The 18426-nt window shown below is 58.2% G+C and overlaps 1 protein-coding gene across 1 annotated transcript in view; it reads right to left on the reverse strand.

The window, feature by feature from the left end:
* Positions 1–18426, reverse strand: part of myo10l3 (myosin X, like 3) — a 122766-nt gene that overhangs the window by 31236 nt on the left and 73104 nt on the right. Inside the window, exon 15 of the mRNA XM_064975464.1 lies at positions 7872–7978. Coding sequence (XP_064831536.1) covers positions 7872–7978 — 107 coding nt within the window. The remainder of the gene's footprint in view (positions 1–7871; positions 7979–18426) is intronic.

Raw genomic sequence — 18426 nt, forward strand, 5'->3', positions numbered from 1 at the left:
TCTCCCCCAGCCCTCCTAGTCCCTCTCCCCCAGCCCTCCTAGTCCCCCAGCCCTCCTAGTCCCCCTCCCTCCCCAGTCCCCCTCCCAGCCCTCCTAGTCCCTCTCCCCGGCCCCTAGTCCCTCTCCCCCGGCCCTCCTAGTCCCTCTCCCCGGCCCTCCTAGTCCCTCTCCCCCAGCCCTCCTAGTCCCCCTCCCCCGGCCCCCTAGTCCCCCTCCCCCCCGGCCCCCCTAGTCCCCCTCCCTCCCAGCCCTCCTAGTCCCTCTCCCCCGGCCCTCCTAGTCCCTCTCCCCGGCCCCCTAGTCCCTCTCCCCGGCCCCCTAGTCCCTCTCCCCCGGCCCTCCTAGTCCCCCTCCCTCCCAGCCCTCCTAGTCCCTCTCCCCCCGGCCCTCCCTAGTCCCCCTCCCTCCCAGCCCTCCTAGTCCCTCTCCCCCGGCCCTCCTAGTCCCTCTCCCCCGGCCCTCCTAGTCCCTCTCCCCCGGCCCTCCTAGTCCCTCTCCCCCGGCCCCCTAGTCCCTCTCCCCCGGCCCCTAGACCCTCTCCCCGGCCCTCCTAGTCCCTCTCCCCCGGCAACTCTCCCCCGGCCCCCTAGTCCCTCTCCCCGGCCCTCCTAGTCCCTCTCCCCGGCCCCCTAGTCCCTCTCCCCCGGCCCCCTAGACACTCCCACAGCCCCCTTCCCAGTCCCCTAGTCACTATCCCCAGCCCTCTTTCCAGTCCCCTAGTCACTCCCCCAGCCTTCCTAGTCACTCTCCCCCAGCCCTCCTAGTCACTCTCACCCAGCCCTCCTAGTCACTCTCCCCCAGCCCTCCTAGTCACTCTCCCCCAGCCCTCCTAGTCACTCTCACCCAGACCTCCTAGTCACTCTCACCCAGACCTCCTAGTCACTCTCACCCAGACCTCCATATCTCTCTCCCAGCCTTCCAAGTCACTCTCACCCAGCCCTCCTAGTCACTCTCACCCAGCCCTCCTAGTCACTCTCACCCTGCCCTCCTAGTCACTCTCACCCTGCCCCCTAGTCCCTCTCCCCCGGCCCCCTAGTCCCTCTCCCCCGGCCCCCTAGTCCCTCTCCCCCGGCCCCCTAGTCCCTCTCCCCCGGCCCCCTAGTCCCTCTCCCCCGGCCCCCTAGTCCCTCTCCCCCTCCCTCCCAGTCCCCCTCCCTCCCAGTCCCCCTCCCTCCCAGCCCTCCTAGTCCCTCTCCCCCGGCCCCCTAGTCCCTCTCCCCGGCCCTCCTAGTCCCTCTCCCCCGGCCCCTAGTCCCTCTCCCCGGCCCTCCTAGTCCCCCTAGTCCCTCTCCCCCGGCCCCTAGTCCCTCTCCCCCAGCCCTCCTAGTCCCTCTCCCCCAGCCCTCCTAGTCCCCCTCCCTCCCAGTCCCCCTCCTCCCAGCCCTCCCTAGTCCCTCTCCCCCGGCCCCCTAGTCCCTCTCCCCCGGCCCCCTAGTCCCTCTCCCCGGCCCCCCTAGTCCCTCTCCCCCAGCCCTCCTAGTCCCTCTCCCCCAGCCCTCCTAGTCCCCCTCCCTCCCAGTCCCACTCCCTCCCAGCCCTCCTAGTCCCTCTCCCCCGGCCCCCTAGTCCCTCTCCCCCGGCCCTCCCTAGTCCCTCTCCCCGGCCCCTTAGTCCCTCTCCCCGGCCCCCTAGTCCCTCTCCCCCGGCCCTCCTAGTCCCCCTCCCTCCCAGCCCTCCTAGTCCCTCTCCCCGGCCCTCCCTAGTCCCTCTCCCCCGGCCCTCCCTAGTCCCTCTCCCCGGCCCCCTAGTCCCTCTCCCCCGGCCCCCTAGTCCCTCTCCCCCGGCCCCCTAGTCCCTCTCCCGGCCCCCTAGTCCCTCTCCCCCAGCCCTCCTAGTCCCCCTCCCAGTCCCCCTCCCTCCCAGCCCTCCTAGTCCCTCTCCCCGGCCCCCTAGTCCCTCTCCCCCGGCCCTCCTAGTCCCTCTCCCCCGGCCCCCTAGTCCCTCTCCCCGGCCCTCCTAGTCCCCCTCCCTCCCAGCCCTCCTAGTCCCTCTTCCCCGGCCCTCCTAGTCCCTCTCCCCGGCCCCCTAGACCCTCTCCCCGGCCCTCCTAGTCCCTCTCCCCCTGCCCTCCTAGTCCCCCTCCCTCCCAGCCCTCCTAGTCCCTCTCCCCGGCCCTCCTAGTCCCCCTCCCTCCCAGCCCTCCTAGTCCCTCTCCCCCGGCCCTCCTAGTCCCTCTCCCCCGGCCCCCTAGACCCTCTCCCCCGGCCCTCCTAGTCCCTCTCCCCCGGCAACTCTCCCCCGGCCCCCTAGTCCCTCTCCCCCGGCCCCCCTAGTCCCTCTCCCCCGGCCCCCTAGTCCCTCTCCCCGGCCCCCTAGACACTCCCACAGCCCCCTTCCCAGTCCCCTAGTCACTATCCCCCAGCCCTCTTTCCAGTCCCTAGTCACTCCCCCAGCCTTCCTAGTCACTCTCCCCCAGCCCTCCTAGTCACTCTCCCCCAGCCCTCCTAGTCACTCTCCCCCAGCCCTCCTAGTCACTCTCCCCCAGACCTCCTAGTCACTCTCACCCAGCCTTCCAAGTCACTCTCACCCAGCCCTCCTAGTCACTCTCACCCAGCCCTCCTAGTCACTCTCACCCTGCCCTTCTAGTCACTCTCACCCTGCCCTTCTAGTCACTCTCACCCAGACCTCCTAGTCACTCTCACCCAGACCTCCTAGTCACTCTCACCCAGCCTTCCAAGTCACTCTCACCCAGCCCTCCTAGTCACTCTCACCCAGACCTCCTAGTCACTCTCACCCAGCCTTCCAAGTCACTCTCACCCAGCCCTCCTAGTCACTCTCACCCAGCCCTCCTAGTCACTCTCACCCTGCCCTCCTAGTCACTCTCACCCTGCCCCCTAGTCCCTCTCCCCCGGCCCCCTAGTCCCTCTCCCCCGGCCCCCTAGTCCCTCTCCCCCGGCCCCCTAGTCCCTCTCCCCGGCCCCCTAGTCCCTCTCCCCCGGCCCCTAGTCCCTCTCCCCCTCCCTCCCAGTCCCCCTCCCTCCCAGTCCCCCTCCCTCCCAGCCCTCCTAGTCCCTCTCCCCGGCCCCCTAGTCCCTCTCCCCCGGCCCTCCTAGTCCCTCTCCCCGGCCCCCCTAGTCCCTCTCCCCGGCCCTCCTAGTCCCCCTAGTCCCTCTCCCCCGGCCCCCTAGTCCCTCTCCCCCAGCCCTCCTAGTCCCTCTCCCCCAGCCCTCCCTAGTCCCCCTCCCTCCCAGTCCCCCTCCCTCCCAGCCCTCCTAGTCCCTCTCCCCCGGCCCCCTAGTCCCTCTCCCCGGCCCCCTAGTCCCTCTCCCCCGGCCCCCTAGTCCCTCTCCCCCAGCCCTCCTAGTCCCTCTCCCCCAGCCCTCCTAGTCCCCCTCCTCCCAGTCCCCCTCCCTCCCAGCCCTCCTAGTCCCTCTCCCCCGGCCCCCTAGTCCCTCTCCCCCGGCCCTCCTAGTCCCTCTCCCCGGCCCCTTAGTCCCTCTCCCCCGGCCCCCCTAGTCCCTCTCCCCCGGCCCTCCTAGTCCCCCTCCCCCCAGCCCTCCTAGTCCCTCTCCCCCGGCCCTCCTAGTCCCTCTCCCCGGCCCCCTAGTCCCTCTCCCCCGGCCCCCTAGTCCCTCTCCCCCGGCCCCCTAGTCCCTCTCCCCCGGCCCCCTAGTCCCTCTCCCCCAGCCCTCCTAGTCCCCCTCCCAGTCCCCCTCCCTCCCAGCCCTCCCTAGTCCCTCTCCCCCGGCCCCCTAGTCCCTCTCCCCGGCCCTCCTAGTCCCTCTCCCCCGGCCCCCTAGTCCCTCTCCCCCGGCCCTCCTAGTCCCTCTCCCCCAGCCCTCCTAGTCCCCCTCCCTCCCAGTCCCCCTCCCTCCCAGCCCTCCTAGTCCCTCTCCCCCGGCCCCCTAGTCCCTCTCCCCCGGCCCCCTAGTCCCTCTCCCCGGCCCCTTAGTCCCTCTCCCCCGGCCCCCTAGTCCCTCTCCCCCCGGCCCTCCTAGTCCCCCTCCTCCCAGCCCTCCTAGTCCCTCTCCCCGGCCCTCCTAGTCCCTCTCCCCCGGCCCTCCTAGTCCCTCTCCCCCGGCCCCCTAGTCCCTCTCCCCGGCCCCCTAGTCCCTCTCCCCGGCCCCCTAGTCCCTCTCCCCCGGCCCCTAGTCCCTCTCCCCCGGCCCTCCTAGTCCCCCTCCCAGTCCCCCTCCCTCCCAGCCCTCCTAGTCCCTCTCCCCCGGCCCCCTAGTCCCTCTCCCCCCCCTCCTAGTCCCTCTCCCCCGGCCCCCTAGTCCCTCTCCCCGGCCCTCCTAGTCCCCCTCCCTCCCAGCCCTCCTAGTCCCTCTTCCCCGGCCCTCCTAGTCCCTCTCCCCCGGCCCCCTAGACCCTCTCCCCCGGCCCTCCTAGTCCCTCTCCCCCGGCCCTCCTAGTCCCCCTCCCTCCCAGCCCTCCTAGTCCCTCTCCCCCGGCCCTCCTAGTCCCCCTCCCTCCCAGCCCTCCTAGTCCCTCTCCCCCGGCCCTCCTAGTCCCTCTCCCCCGGCCCTCCTAGTCCCTCTCCCCGGCCCTCCTAGTCCCTCTCCCCCGGCCCCCTAGTCCCTCTCCCCCGGCCCCCTAGACCCTCTCCCCGGCCCTCCTAGTCCCTCTCCCCCGGCAACTCTCCCCCGGCCCCCTAGTCCCTCTCCCCCGGCCCTCCTAGTCCCTCTCCCCCGGCCCCCCTAGTCCCTCTCCCCCGGCCCCCCTAGACACTCCCACAGCCCCCTTCCCAGTCCCCTAGTCACTATCCCCCAGCCCTCTTTCCAGTCCCCTAGTCACTCCCCCAGCCTTCCTAGTCACTCTCCCCCAGCCCTCCTAGTCCCTCTCCCCCGGCCCCCCTAGACACTCCCACAGCCCCCTTCCCAGTCCCCTAGTCACTATCCCCCAGCCCTCTTTCCAGTCCCCTAGTCACTCCCCCAGCCTTCCTAGTCACTCTCCCCCAGCCCTCCTAGTCACTCTCCCCCAGCCCTCCTAGTCACTCTCCCCCAGCCCTCCTAGTCACTCTCCCCCAGACCTCCTAGTCACTCTCACCCAGACCTCCTAGTCACTCTCACCCAGACCTCCTAGTCACTCTCACCCAGACCTCCTAGTCACTCTCACCCAGCCTTCCAAGTCACTCTCACCCAGCCCTCCTAGTCACTCTCACCCAGCCCTCCTAGTCACTCTCACCCTGCCCTCCTAGTCACTCTCACCCTGCCCTTCTAGTCACTCTCACCCAGCCCTCCTAGTCACTCTCCCCCAGCCCTCCTAGGTCACTCTCACCCAGCCTTCCTAGTCACTGTCCCCCAGCCCTCCTAGTCCCTCCCCACAGCCCTCCTCGTCACTCTCCCACAGCCCTCCTCGTCACTCTCCCCAGCATTCTTCCTAGCCCTCCTAGTCCCTCTCCCCCGGCCCTCCTCGTCCCTCTCCCCCGGCCCTCCTCGTCCCTCTGCCCTCCTAGTCCCCCGGCCCTCCTAGTCCCTCTCCCCCAGCCCTCCTAGTCCCTCTCCCCCGGCCCTCCCTAGTCCCTCTCCCCCGGCCCTCCTAGTCACTCTCCCCCGGCCCTCTTTCCAGTCCCCTAGTCACTCCCCCGGCCCTCCTAGTCCCTCTCCCCCGGCCCTCCTCGTCCCTCTCCCCCGGCCCTCCTCGTCCCTCTCCCCCCCGGCCCTCCTCGTCCCTCTCCCCGGCCCTCCCTCGTCCCTCTCCCCCGGCCCTCCTCGTCCCTCTCCCCGGCCCTCCTCGTCCCTCTCCCCCGGCCCTCCTCGTCCCTCTCCCCCGGCCCTCCTCGTCCCTCTGCCCCGGCCCTCCTCGTCCCTCTGCCCCAGCATTCTTCCTAGCCTTCCTAGTCCCTCTCCCCCGGCCCTCCTCGTCCCTCTCCCCGGCCCTCCTCGTCCCTCTCCCCCGGCCCTCCTCGTCACTCTCCCCCGGCCCTCCTCGTCCCTCTCCCCCGGCCCTCCTCGTCCCTCTCCCCGGCCCTCCTCGTCCCTCTCCCCCGGCCCTCCTCGTCCCTCTCCCCCAGCCCTCCTCGTCCCTCTCCCCCGGCCCTCCTAGTCCCCCCCCTCCCAGCCCTCCTAGTCCCCCTCCCTCCCAGCCCTCCTAGTCCCCCTCCCTCCCAGCCCTCCTAGTCCCCCTCCCTCCCAGCCCTCCTAGTCCCCCTCCCTCCCAGCCCTCCTAGTCCCTCTCCCCCGGCCCTCCTAGTCCCTCTTCCCCGGCCCCTAGTCCCTCTCCCCCAGCCCTCCTAGTCCCTCTCCCCGGCCCCCTAGTCCCTCTCCCGGCCCCCTAGTCCCTCTCCCCCGCCCCTCTCCCCCAGCCCCCTAGTCCCTCTCCCCCAGCCCCTAGTCCCTCTCCCCCGGCCCTCCCTCTCCCCCTCTCCCCCAGCCCCTAGTCCCTCTCCCCGGCCCTCCCTCTCCCCCAGCCCTTAGTCCCTCTCCCCCCCGGCCCCCTAGTCCCTCTCCCCCGGCCCCTAGTCCCTCTCCCCCAGCCCTCCTAGTCCCTCTCCCCCGGCCCCCCTAGTCCCTCTCCCCCAGCCCTCCTAGTCCCTCTCCCCGGCCCCCTAGTCCCCCTCCCTCCCAGCCCTCCTAGTCCCCCTCCCCCGGCCCTCCCTAGTCCCTCTCCCCGGCCCCCTAGTCCCTCTCCCCCTGCCCCCTAGTCCCTCCCTCCCCAGCCCTCCTAGTCCCTCCCTCCCAGCCCTCCTAGTCCCTCTCTCCCAGCCCTCCTAGTCCCTCTCCCCCAGCCCTCCTAGTCCCTCTCCCCGGCCCCCTAGTCCCTCTCCCCCGGCCCTCTAGTCCCTCTCCCCCGGCCCTCCCTAGTCCCTCTGCCCCTCCCTCCCAGTCCCCCTCCCTCCCAGCCCTCCTAGTCCCTCTCCCCCGGCCCCCTAGTCCCCCTCCCTCCCAGCCCTCCTAGTCCCTCTCCCCCGGCCCCCTAGTCCCCCTCCCTCCCAGCCCTCCTAGTCCCCCTCCCCCCCAGCCCTCCTAGTCCCTCTCCCCCGGCCCTCCTAGTCCCCCTCCCTCCCAGCCCTCCTAGTCCCTCTCCCCGGCCCTCCTAGTCCCTCTCCCCCGGCCCTCTAGTCCCTCTCCCCCGGCCCTCCTAGTCCCTCTCCCCCGGCCCTCCCTCTCCCCCGGCCCTCCCCTCTCCCCCGGCCCCCTAGTCCCTCTCCCCCGGCCCCCTAGTCCCTCTCCCCCCGGCCCCCTAGTCCCTCTCCCCGGCCCTCCTAGTCCCTCTCACCCGGCCCTCCTAGTCCCTCTCCCCGGCCCCCTAGACCCTCTCCCCGGCCCTCCTAGTCCCTCTCCCCCGAGCCCTCCTAGTCCCTCTCCCCGGCCCTCCTAGTCCCTCTCCCCCGGCCCCCTAGTCCCTCTCCCCGGCCCTCCCTAGTCCCCCTCCCTCCCGGCCCTCCTAGTCCCCCTCCCTCCCGGCCCTCCTAGTCCCTCTTCCCGGCCCTCCTAGTCCCTCTCCCCCGGCCCTCCTAGTCCCTCTCCCCCGGCCCTCCTAGTCCCTCTCCCCGGCCCTCCTAGTCCCTCTCCCCCGGCCCTCCTAGTCCCTCTCCCCCGGCCCTCCTAGTCCCTCTCCCCCGGCCCTCCCCTAGTCCCTCCCCCGGCCCTCCCTAGTCCCTCTCCCCCGGCCCTCCTAGTCCCTCTCCCCCCGGCCCTCCTAGTCCCTCTCCCCCGGCCCTCCTAGTCCCTCTCCCCCCGGCCCTCCTAGTCCCTCTCCCCGGCCCTCCTAGTCCCTCTCCCCCGGCCCCCTAGACCCTCTCCCCGGCCCTCCTAGTCCCTCTCCCCCGCAACTCTCCCCGGCCCTCCTAGTCCCTCTCCCCCGGCAACTCTCCCCGGCCCCCTAGTCCCTCTCCCCTAGCCCTCCTAGTCCCTCTCCCCCAGCCCTCCTAGTCCCCCTCCCTCCCAGCCCTCCTAGTCCCTCTCCCCCTCCCCCCAAGTACTCACCTTGCCACATAGCTGAGTATGTGCGCCCGGATCACCATGCCCGCCTGTCTCCGCACCTCTTCCCTCTCCTTCTCCAGCCGGTGTTCCAGCTCTTCCTTCAGGAACACCTGCAAGACATGACGCACGACCCGGTCAGGCAGAGAGGGATGGAGGTTAGTTCCTGTAGGGTAGTTAGTTATTCTTGAGAAGGTCTGAATGCAGTCCGTTTACGCACAGCTGTTTGCTGCAGAGCTCCTAGCTGTTAGCTACTCTCACTGTTTGCTACTCTTCCCTGCTAGCTACTCTCACTGTTAGCTACTACTCTCCCTGCTACTCTCTCTGCTACTCTTCCTCTCTCTGGGATAAGTCCTCTTGATAAGTACTGGGACCGAACGGTGCTGGTTTCAGCTACTCACAGATCTATAGCTACTTTCCTGGCTATTCTCCCCGACTGTGACTGCAGAGAGCCCAGCGGAACACTATGACGGTGCTGCTACTGCAAAGAGAGTGTTGTGTTGTTAGTCCCACAGCTAACATCCTGTCTGTGTTCAGACTCTCTGGCTTCTTACTGATTACTAAAGGAGTGACAGGAGGCAGGGTGAGAGAGAGAGACAGGAGGGGAGGAGGTAGGGCGAGAGAGAGACAGGAGGGGAGGAGGCAGGGCGAGAGAGAGACAGGAGGGGAGGAGGTAGGGCGAGAGAGAGACAGGAGGGGAGGAGGCAGGGCGAGAGGAGACAGGAGGAGGCTGGGAGGGTGAGAGAGAGAGACAGGAGGGGAGGAGGCAGGGTGAGAGAGAGAGACAGGAGGGGAGGAGGCAGGGTGAGAGAGAGAGACAGGAGGGGAGGAGGCAGGGCAAGAGAGAGAGAGGAGGGGGCAGGGTGAGAGAGAGAGAGTAGGGGGCAGGGGGAGAGAGAAAGAGACAGACGGGTTGGGTTGGGAGGGGAGGTGCACAGGCAGAGAGAGAGATTGAAATTGAAAGGAAGAGACACGAGAGGGGAGGGGAAGGCACTCCTCCAAGAGCAAACCATTCCCCTCCTCCCATGACAGAGCATTCCACTGGGTCTAGATAACCCTTCCCTGACTGAAAACTGCAGGTTTATCAGCTCCTGCTAACTGGGCCAGATGTTCCAGTAATCACAGTCACACAGCTGCAGACCTGTTCCCCCCAGGCCTGCTCCCCCAGGCCTGCTTTCACCCCCAACCTGTTCCCCCCAGGCCTGCTCCCCCCAGGCCTGCTTTCACCCCCCAACCTGTTCCCCCAGGCCTGCTCCCCCAGGCCTGCTTTCACCCCCAACCTGTTCCCCCAGGCCTGCTCCCCCAGTGCCTGCTTTCACCCCCTACCTGTTCCCCCCAGGCCTGCTCCCCCCAGGCCTGCTTTCACCCCCAACCTGTTCCCCCACGGCCTGCTCCCCCCAGGCCTGCTTTCACCCCAACCTGTTCCCCCCAGACCTGTTCCCCCAGGCCTGCTCCCCCCAGGCCTGCTTTCCCCCCCAACCTGTTCCCCCCAGGCCTGCTCCCCCAGGCCTGCTCCCCCCAGGCCTGCTTTCCCCCCAACCTGTTCCCCCCAACCTGCTCCCCCAGGCCTGCTTTCCCCCAACCTGCTCCCCCAGGCCTGCTTTCCCCCCCAACCTGCTCCCCCCAGGCCTGCTTTCCCCCCAACCTGTTCCCCCCAACCTGCTCCCCCCAGGCCTGCTTTCCCCCCAACCTGCTCCCCCCAGGCCTGCTTTCCCCCCAACCTGCTCCCCCCAGGCCTGCTTTCCCCCCAACCTGCTCCCCCCAGGCCTGCTTTCCCCAACCTGCTCCCCCAGGCCTGCTTTCCCCCCCCAACCTGTTCCCCCCAGGCCTGCTCCCCCCAGGTCTGCTTTCCCCCAACCTGTTCCCCCCAGGCCTGCTTTCCCCCCAACCTGCTCCCCCAACCCCCAACCCTCTACCCCCCAACCCTCTTCTCTGTCCCATCCCCACCCCCCAACCCTCTTCCCCTGTCCCAACCCCACTCCTCCTCTCCTGTCCCAACCCCACCCCTCTTCTCTATCCCATCCTCCCCTGTCCCATCCCCACCCCAACCCTCTTCTGTCCCATCCCCTCCTCCCCTGTCCCATCCCACCCCCTCCTCCCCTGTCCCATCCCCACCCCCACGCTCTTCCCCTGTCCCATCCCCACCCCTGTTCTCTGTCCCATCCCTCTTCTCTATACCATCCCCTCCTCCCCTATCCCATCCCCATCCCCACGCTCTCCCCCTGCCTCATCCCCTCCTCCACAACCCTCTTCCCCTATCCCATCCCCAGCTCCTGTTTCTCCTCTACACTCTCCGAGTCGCAGAGAGGAAGCTCCCTGGACAACATCCTTCCTTCCCAGATCCGATGCTGCCACCCTACCGTGTGGTCCCAGCTTCCTCATCACACAAATCAGACATGGATATAATTAGACTGTTTCTACACAGGAAATGCAATCCCAACCTCTACTTTCAAACCCACCTGACTTTCCTAACTTTAACCACAAAAATATGACACTGATAACCAAAACACTAACGCACAAAGGCACAACACATAATTGTGGGCACTAACATTACACTGTCAAACTACCACTACACGGTCAACAAACTACCACTACAGGGTCAACAAACTACCACGACAGGGTCAACAAACTACCACGACAGGGTCAACAAACTACCACGACAGGGTCAACAAACTACCACGACAGGGTCAACAAACTACCACGACAGGGTCAACAAACTACCACTACAGGGTCAACAAACTACCACTACAGGGTCAACAAACTACCACTACAGGGTCAACAAACTACCACTACAGGGTCAACAAACTACCACTACAGGGTCAACAAACTACCACTACAGGGTCAACAAACTACCACTACAGGGTCAACAAACTACCACTACAGGGTCAACAAACTACCACTACAGGGTCAACAAACTACCACTACAGGGTCAACAAACTACCACTATCGGGTCAATAAACTACCACTATACTACAGGGTCAATAAACTACCACTATACTGCAGGGTCAATAAACTACCACTATACTGCAGGGTCAAAAACTACCACTATACTACAGGGTCAAAAACTACCACTATACTACAGGGTCAATAAACTACCACTATACTACAGGGTCAATAAACTACCACTACATTACACGGTCAATAAACTACCACTACATTACACGGTCAACAAACTACCACTACAGGGTCAACAAACTACCACTACAGGGTCAATAAACTACCACTACAGGGTCAATAAACTACCACTACAGGGTCAACAAACTACCACTACGGTCAACAAACTACCACTACACGGTCAAAAACTACCACTACACTACGGTCAATAAACTACCACTACAGGGTCAATAAAATACCACTACAATACACGGTCAATTTACCACCACTACACTACGGTCAATAAACTACCACTACACGGTCAATAAACTACCACTACGGTCAATAAACTACCACGACAGGGTCAACAAACTACCACGACAGGGTCAACAAACTACCACGACAGGGTCAACAAACTACCACGACAGGGTCAACAAACTACCACGACAGGGTCAACAAACTACCACTACAGGGTCAACAAACTACCACTACAGGGTCAACAAACTACCACTACAGGGTCAACAAACTACCACTACAGGGTCAACAAACTACCACTACAGGGTCAACAAACTACCACTACAGGGTCAACAAACTACCACTACAGGGTCAACAAACTACCACTACAGGGTCAACAAACTACCACTACAGGGTCAACAAACTACCACTACAGGGTCAACAAACTACCACTACAGGGTCAACAAACTACCACTATCGGGTCAATAAACTACCACTATACTACAGGGTCAATAAACTACCACTATACTGCAGGGTCAATAAACTACCACTATACTACAGGGTCAAAAACTACCACTATACTACAGGGTCAAAAACTACCACTATACTACAGGGTCAATAAACTACCACTATACTACAGGGTCAATAAACTACCACTACATTACACGGTCAATAAACTACCACTACATTACACGGTCAACAAACTACCACTACAGGGTCAACAAACTACCACTACAGGGTCAATAAACTACCACTACAGGGTCAATAAACTACCACTACAGGGTCAACAAACTACCACTACACGGTCAACAAACTACCACTACGGTCAAAAACTACCACTACACTACACGGTCAATAAACTACCACTACAGGGTCAATAAAATACCACTACAATACGGTCAATTTACCACCACTACACTACACGGTCAATAAACTACCACTACACGGTCAATAAACTACCACTACACGGTCAATAAACTACCACTACACGGTCAATAAACTACCACTACATTACACGGTCAATAAACTACCACTACACGGTCAATAAACTACCACTACATTACATGGTCAATAAACTACCATTACAGGGTCAATAAACTACCACTACACTACAAGGTCAATAAACTACCACTACAGGGTCAATAAACTATCACTACGGGGTCAATAAACTACCATTACACGGTCAATAAACTACCACAATACTACACAGTCCATAAACTAACACTACACTGTCAATAAACTACCACTACACTGTCAACAAACTACCACTACACTACACGGTCAATAAACTACCACTACACTACAGTCAATAAGCTACCACTACAGGGTCAACAAACTACCACTACAGGGTCAACAAACTACCACTACAGGGTCAACAAACTACCACTACAGGGTCAACAAACTACCACTACAGGGTCAACAAACTACCACTACAGGGTCAACAAACTACCACTACAGGGTCAACAAACTACCACTACAGGGTCAACAAACTACCACTACAGGGTCAACAAACTACCACTACAGGGTCAACAAACTACCACTACAGGGTCAACAAACTACCACTATCGGGTCAATAAACTACCACTATACTACAGGGTCAATAAACTACCACTATACTGCAGGGTCAATAAACTACCACTATACTGCAGGGTCAAAAACTACCACTATACTACAGGTTCAAAAACTACCACTATACTACAGGGTCAATAAACTACCACTATACTACAGGGTCAATAAACTACCACTACATTACACGGTCAATAAACTACCACTACATTACACGGTCAACAAACTACCACTACAGGGTCAACAAACTACCACTACAGGGTCAATAAACTACCACTACAGGGTCAATAAACTACCACTACAGGGTCAACAAACTACCACTACACGGTCAACAAACTACCACTACACGGTCAAAAACTACCACTACACTACACGGTCAATAAACTACCACTACAGGGTCAATAAAATACCACTACAATACACGGTCAATTTACCACCACTACACTACACGGTCAATAAACTACCACTACACGGTCAATAAACTACCACTACACGGTCAATAAACTACCACGACAGGGTCAACAAACTACCACGACAGGGTCAACAAACTACCACGACAGGGTCAACAAACTACCACGACAGGGTCAACAAACTACCACGACAGGGTCAACAAACTACCACGACAGGGTCAACAAACTACCACTACAGGGTCAACAAACTACCACTACAGGGTCAACAAACTACCACTACAGGGTCAACAAACTACCACTACAGGGTCAACAAACTACCACTACAGGGTCAACAAACTACCACTACAGGGTCAACAAACTACCACTACAGGGTCAACAAACTACCACTACAGGGTCAACAAACTACCACTACAGGGTCAACAAACTACCACTACAGGGTCAACAAACTACCACTATCGGGTCAATAAACTACCACTATACTACAGGGTCAATAAACTACCACTATACTGCAGGGTCAATAAACTACCACTATACTACAGGGTCAAAAACTACCACTATACTACAGGGTCAAAAACTACCACTATACTACAGGGTCAATAAACTACCACTATACTACAGGGTCAATAAACTACCACTACATTACACGGTCAATAAACTACCACTACATTACACGGTCAACAAACTACCACTACACGGTCAACAAACTACCACTACAGGGTCAATAAACTACCACTACAGGGTCAATAAACTACCACTACAGGGTCAACAAACTACCACTACAGGGTCAACAAACTACCACTACACGGTCAAAAACTACCACTACACTACACGGTCAATAAACTACCACTACAGGGTCAATAAAATACCACTACAATACACGGTCAATTTACCACCACTACACTACACGGTCAATAAACTACCACTACACGGTCAATAAACTACCACTACACGGTCAATAAACTACCACTACATTACACGGTCAATAAACTACCACTACACGGTCAATAAACTACCACTACATTACATGGTCAATAAACTACCATTACAGGGTCAATAAACTACCACTACACTACAAGGTCAATAAACTACCACTACAGGGTCAATAAACTATCACTACGGGGTCAATAAACTACCATTACACGGTCAATAAACTACCACAATACTACACAGTCCATAAACTAACACTACACTGTCAATAAACTACCACTACACTGTCAACAAACTACCACTACACTACACGGTCAATAAACTACCACTACACTACAGTCAATAAGCTACCACTACAGGGTCAACAAACTACCACTACAGGGTCAACAAACTACCACTACAGGGTCAACAAACTACCACTACCGGGTCAATAAACTACCACTATACTACAGGGTCAAAAACTACCACTATACTACAGGGTCAAAAACTACCACTATACTACAGGGTCAATAAACTACCACTATACTACAGGGTCAATAAACTACCACTACATTACACGGTCAATAAACTACCACTACATTACACGGTCAACAAACTACCACTACAGGGTCAATAAACTACCACTACAGGGTCAATAAACTACCACTACAGGGTCAATAAACTACCACTACACGGTCAAAAAAACTACCACTACACGGTCAAAAAAACTACCACTACACTACACGGTCAATAAACTACCACCACAGGGTCAATAAAATACCACTACAATACACGGTCAATTTACCACCACTACACTACACGGTCAATAAACTACCACTACACGGTCAATAAACTACCACTACACGGTCAATAAACTACCACTACACGGTCAATAAACTACCACTACATTACACGGTCAATAAACTACCACTACACGGTCAATAAACTACCACTACATTACATGGTCAATAAACTACCATTACAGGGTCAATAAACTACCACTACACTACAAGGTCAATAAACTACCACTACAGGGTCAATAAACTATCACTACGGGGTCAATAAACTACCATTACACGGTCAATAAACTACCACAATACTACACAGTCCATAAACTAACACTACACTGTCAATAAACTACCACTACACTGTCAACAAACTACCACTACACTACACGGTCAATAAACTACCACTACACTACAGTCAATAAACTACCACTACACGGTCAACAAACTACCACTACACTACACGGTCAATAAACTACTACAGGGTCAACAAACTACCACGACACGGTCAACAAACTACCACTACAGGGTCAATAAACTACCACTACAGGGTCAATAAACTACCACTACAGGGTCAATAAACTACCACTACAGGGTCAATAAACTACCACTACACTACACGGTCAATAAACTACCACCACACGGTTAATAAACTACCACTACAGGGTCAATAAACTACCACTACACGGTCAATAAAATACCACTACATTACATCGTCAATAAACTATCACTACAGGGTCAATAAACTTCCGGTTGGAGCGAGCGGTCGCATCTACACTTCGGTCCGCAGGTAGTATAACTTTTCATTACATTTCGTTATAGTACAACGGTTTGATTTGTCTAATCTTAGCAATTTCTTCTTAGCTAGCTACATAGCCGTCTTTGTATCAACGACAATTGCATAATTATCGTATTTCGTCGTCCTAACGTATCTGCCCAGCAGCTAGCTAAGCAGCTAGCTAACATCCACTGTCCACTAGCACTGTAGAAACTATTACACTCAACTGAACGACTCGATTAGCGTAGTGTCAGCTAGCTACATAGTTGTCTTCGCTGTCTTCGTATCCAAGATAATTGTGCAGTTTAGAGTGTGTAGACTTAGAGTGATTATCTTAATTTACCGAGGTTAGCTAGCCAGCTATTTGTCGTCCTTAACGTAGGAAATGCTGCTAGCTAGCTAGCCAACAGCTAGCCAACCTCTACCGAATTGAACTCCAACTACCCGGTCAACATTCCGCGTCGCTCCACAGGTAGTATCACATTTTCATTTCACTTCATTACAGTACAACGGTTTGATTTGTTTGATCGTAGCTAGCCAGCTACATAGCCGTCTTTGTATCTAAGACAATTGTGTAGTCTAGAGCGATTTTCTAGGTTAGCTGGCCAGCTATTGTCGTTCTTTTAACGTAGCTAGCCAGCTAGCCCCCGAATAGCAGCACTGTAGTAACCATTACAGTACAACGGTTTGTTTTGTTTGATCGTAGCTAGCTAGCTACATAGCCGTCTTTGTATCTAAGACAATTGTGTAGCCTAGAGCGATTTTCTAGGTTAGCTAGCCAGCTATTGTCGTTCTTTTAAGGTAACGTAACGCAATCAACCTGCTAGCTAGCCAGCTAGCCCCCGTATAGCAGCACTGTAGAAACTATTACACTCGACGGAACGACTTGATTAGTGTAGTGTCAACATCGCAGCCACTACCAGCTAGCCTACTCCAGCAGTACTGTATCATTTCAATCATTTTAGTCAATAAGATTCTTGCTACGTAAGCTTAACTTTCTGAACATTCGAGACGTGTAGTCCACTTGTCATTCCAATCTCCTTTGCATTAATTAGCGTAGCCTCTTCTGTACCCTGTCAACTATGTGTCTATCTATCCCTGTTCTCTCCTCTCTGCACAGACCATACAAACGCTCCACACCGCGTGGCCGCGGCCACACTAATCTGGTGGTCCCAGCGCGCACGACCCACGTGGAGTTCCTGGTCTCCGGTAGCCTCTGGAACTGCCGATCTGCGGCCAACAAGGCAGAGTTCATCTCAGCCTATGCCTCCCTCCAGTCCCTCGACTTCCTGGCACTGACGGAAACATGGATCACCACAGATAACACTGCTACTCCTACTGCTCTCTCTTCGTCTGCCCACGTGTTCTCGCACACCCCGAGAGCTTCTGGTCAGCGGGGTGGTGGCACCGGGATCCTCATCTCTCCCAAGTGGTCATTCTCTCTCTCTCCCCTTACCCATCTATCTATCGCCTCCTTTGAATTCCATGCTGTCACAGTTACCAGCCCTTTCAAGCTTAACATCCTTATCATTTATCGCCCTCCAGGTTCCCTCGGAGAGTTCATCAATGAGCTTGATGCCTTGATAAGCTCCTTTCCTGAGGACGGCTCACCTCTCACAGTCCTGGGCGACTTTAACCTCCCCACGTCTACCTTTGACTCATTCCTCTCTGCCTCCTTCTTTCCACTCCTCTCCTCTTTTGACCTCACCCTCTCACCTTCCCCCTACTCACAAGGCAGGCAATACGCTCGACCTCATCTTTACTAGATGCTGTTCTTCCACTAACCTCATTGCAACTCCCCTCCAAGTCTCCGACCACTATCTTGTATCCTTTTCCCTCTCGCTCTCATCCAACACTTCCCACACTGCCCCTACTCGGATGGTATCGCGCCGTCCCAACCTTCGCTCTCTCTCCCCCGCTACTCTCTCCTCTTCCATCCTATCATCTCTTCCCTCTGCTCATACCTTCTCCAACCTTTCTCCTGATTCTCCCTCCTCAACCCTCCTCTCTTCCCTTTCTGCATCCTTTGACTCTCTATGTCCCCTATCCTCCAGGCCGGCTCGGTCCTCCCCTCCCGCTCCGTGGCTCGATGACTCATTGCGAGCTCACAGAACAGAGCTCCGGGCAGCCGAGCGGAAATGGAGGAAAACTACCTCCCTGCGGACCTGGCATCCTTTCACTCCCTCCTCTCTACATTTTCCTCCTCTGCCTCTGCTGCTAAAGCCACTTTCTACCACTCTAAATTCCAAGCATCTGCCTCTAACCCTAGGAAGCTCTTTGCCACCTTCTCCTCCCTCCTGAATCCTCCTCCCCCCCCTCCTCCCTCTCTGCAGATGACTTCGTCAACCATTTTGAAAAGAAGGTCGACGACATCCGATCCTCGTTGCTAAGTCAAACGACACCGCTGGTTCTGCTCACACTGCCCTACCCTGTGCTCTGACCTCTTTCTCCCCTCTCTCTCCAGATGAAATCTCGCTTCTTGTGACGGCCGGCCGCCCAACAACCTGCCCGCTTGACCCTATCCCCTCCTCTCTTCTCCAGACCATTTCCGGGGACCTTCTCCCTTACCTCACCTCGCTCATCAACTCATCCCTGACCGCTGGCTACGTCCCTTCCGTCTTCAAGAGAGCGAGAGTTGCACCCCTTCTGAAAAAACCTACACTCGATCCCTCCGATGTCAACAACTACAGACCAGTATCCCTTTCTTTTCTCTCCAAAACTCTTGAACGTGCCGTCCTTGGCCAGCTCTCCCGCTATCTCTCTCAGAATGACCTTCTTGATCCAAATCA

This window comes from Oncorhynchus masou, chromosome 10, assembly GCF_036934945.1.
Source record: "Oncorhynchus masou masou isolate Uvic2021 chromosome 10, UVic_Omas_1.1, whole genome shotgun sequence".
In the NCBI taxonomy this organism is placed as follows: domain Eukaryota; kingdom Metazoa; phylum Chordata; class Actinopteri; order Salmoniformes; family Salmonidae; genus Oncorhynchus; species Oncorhynchus masou.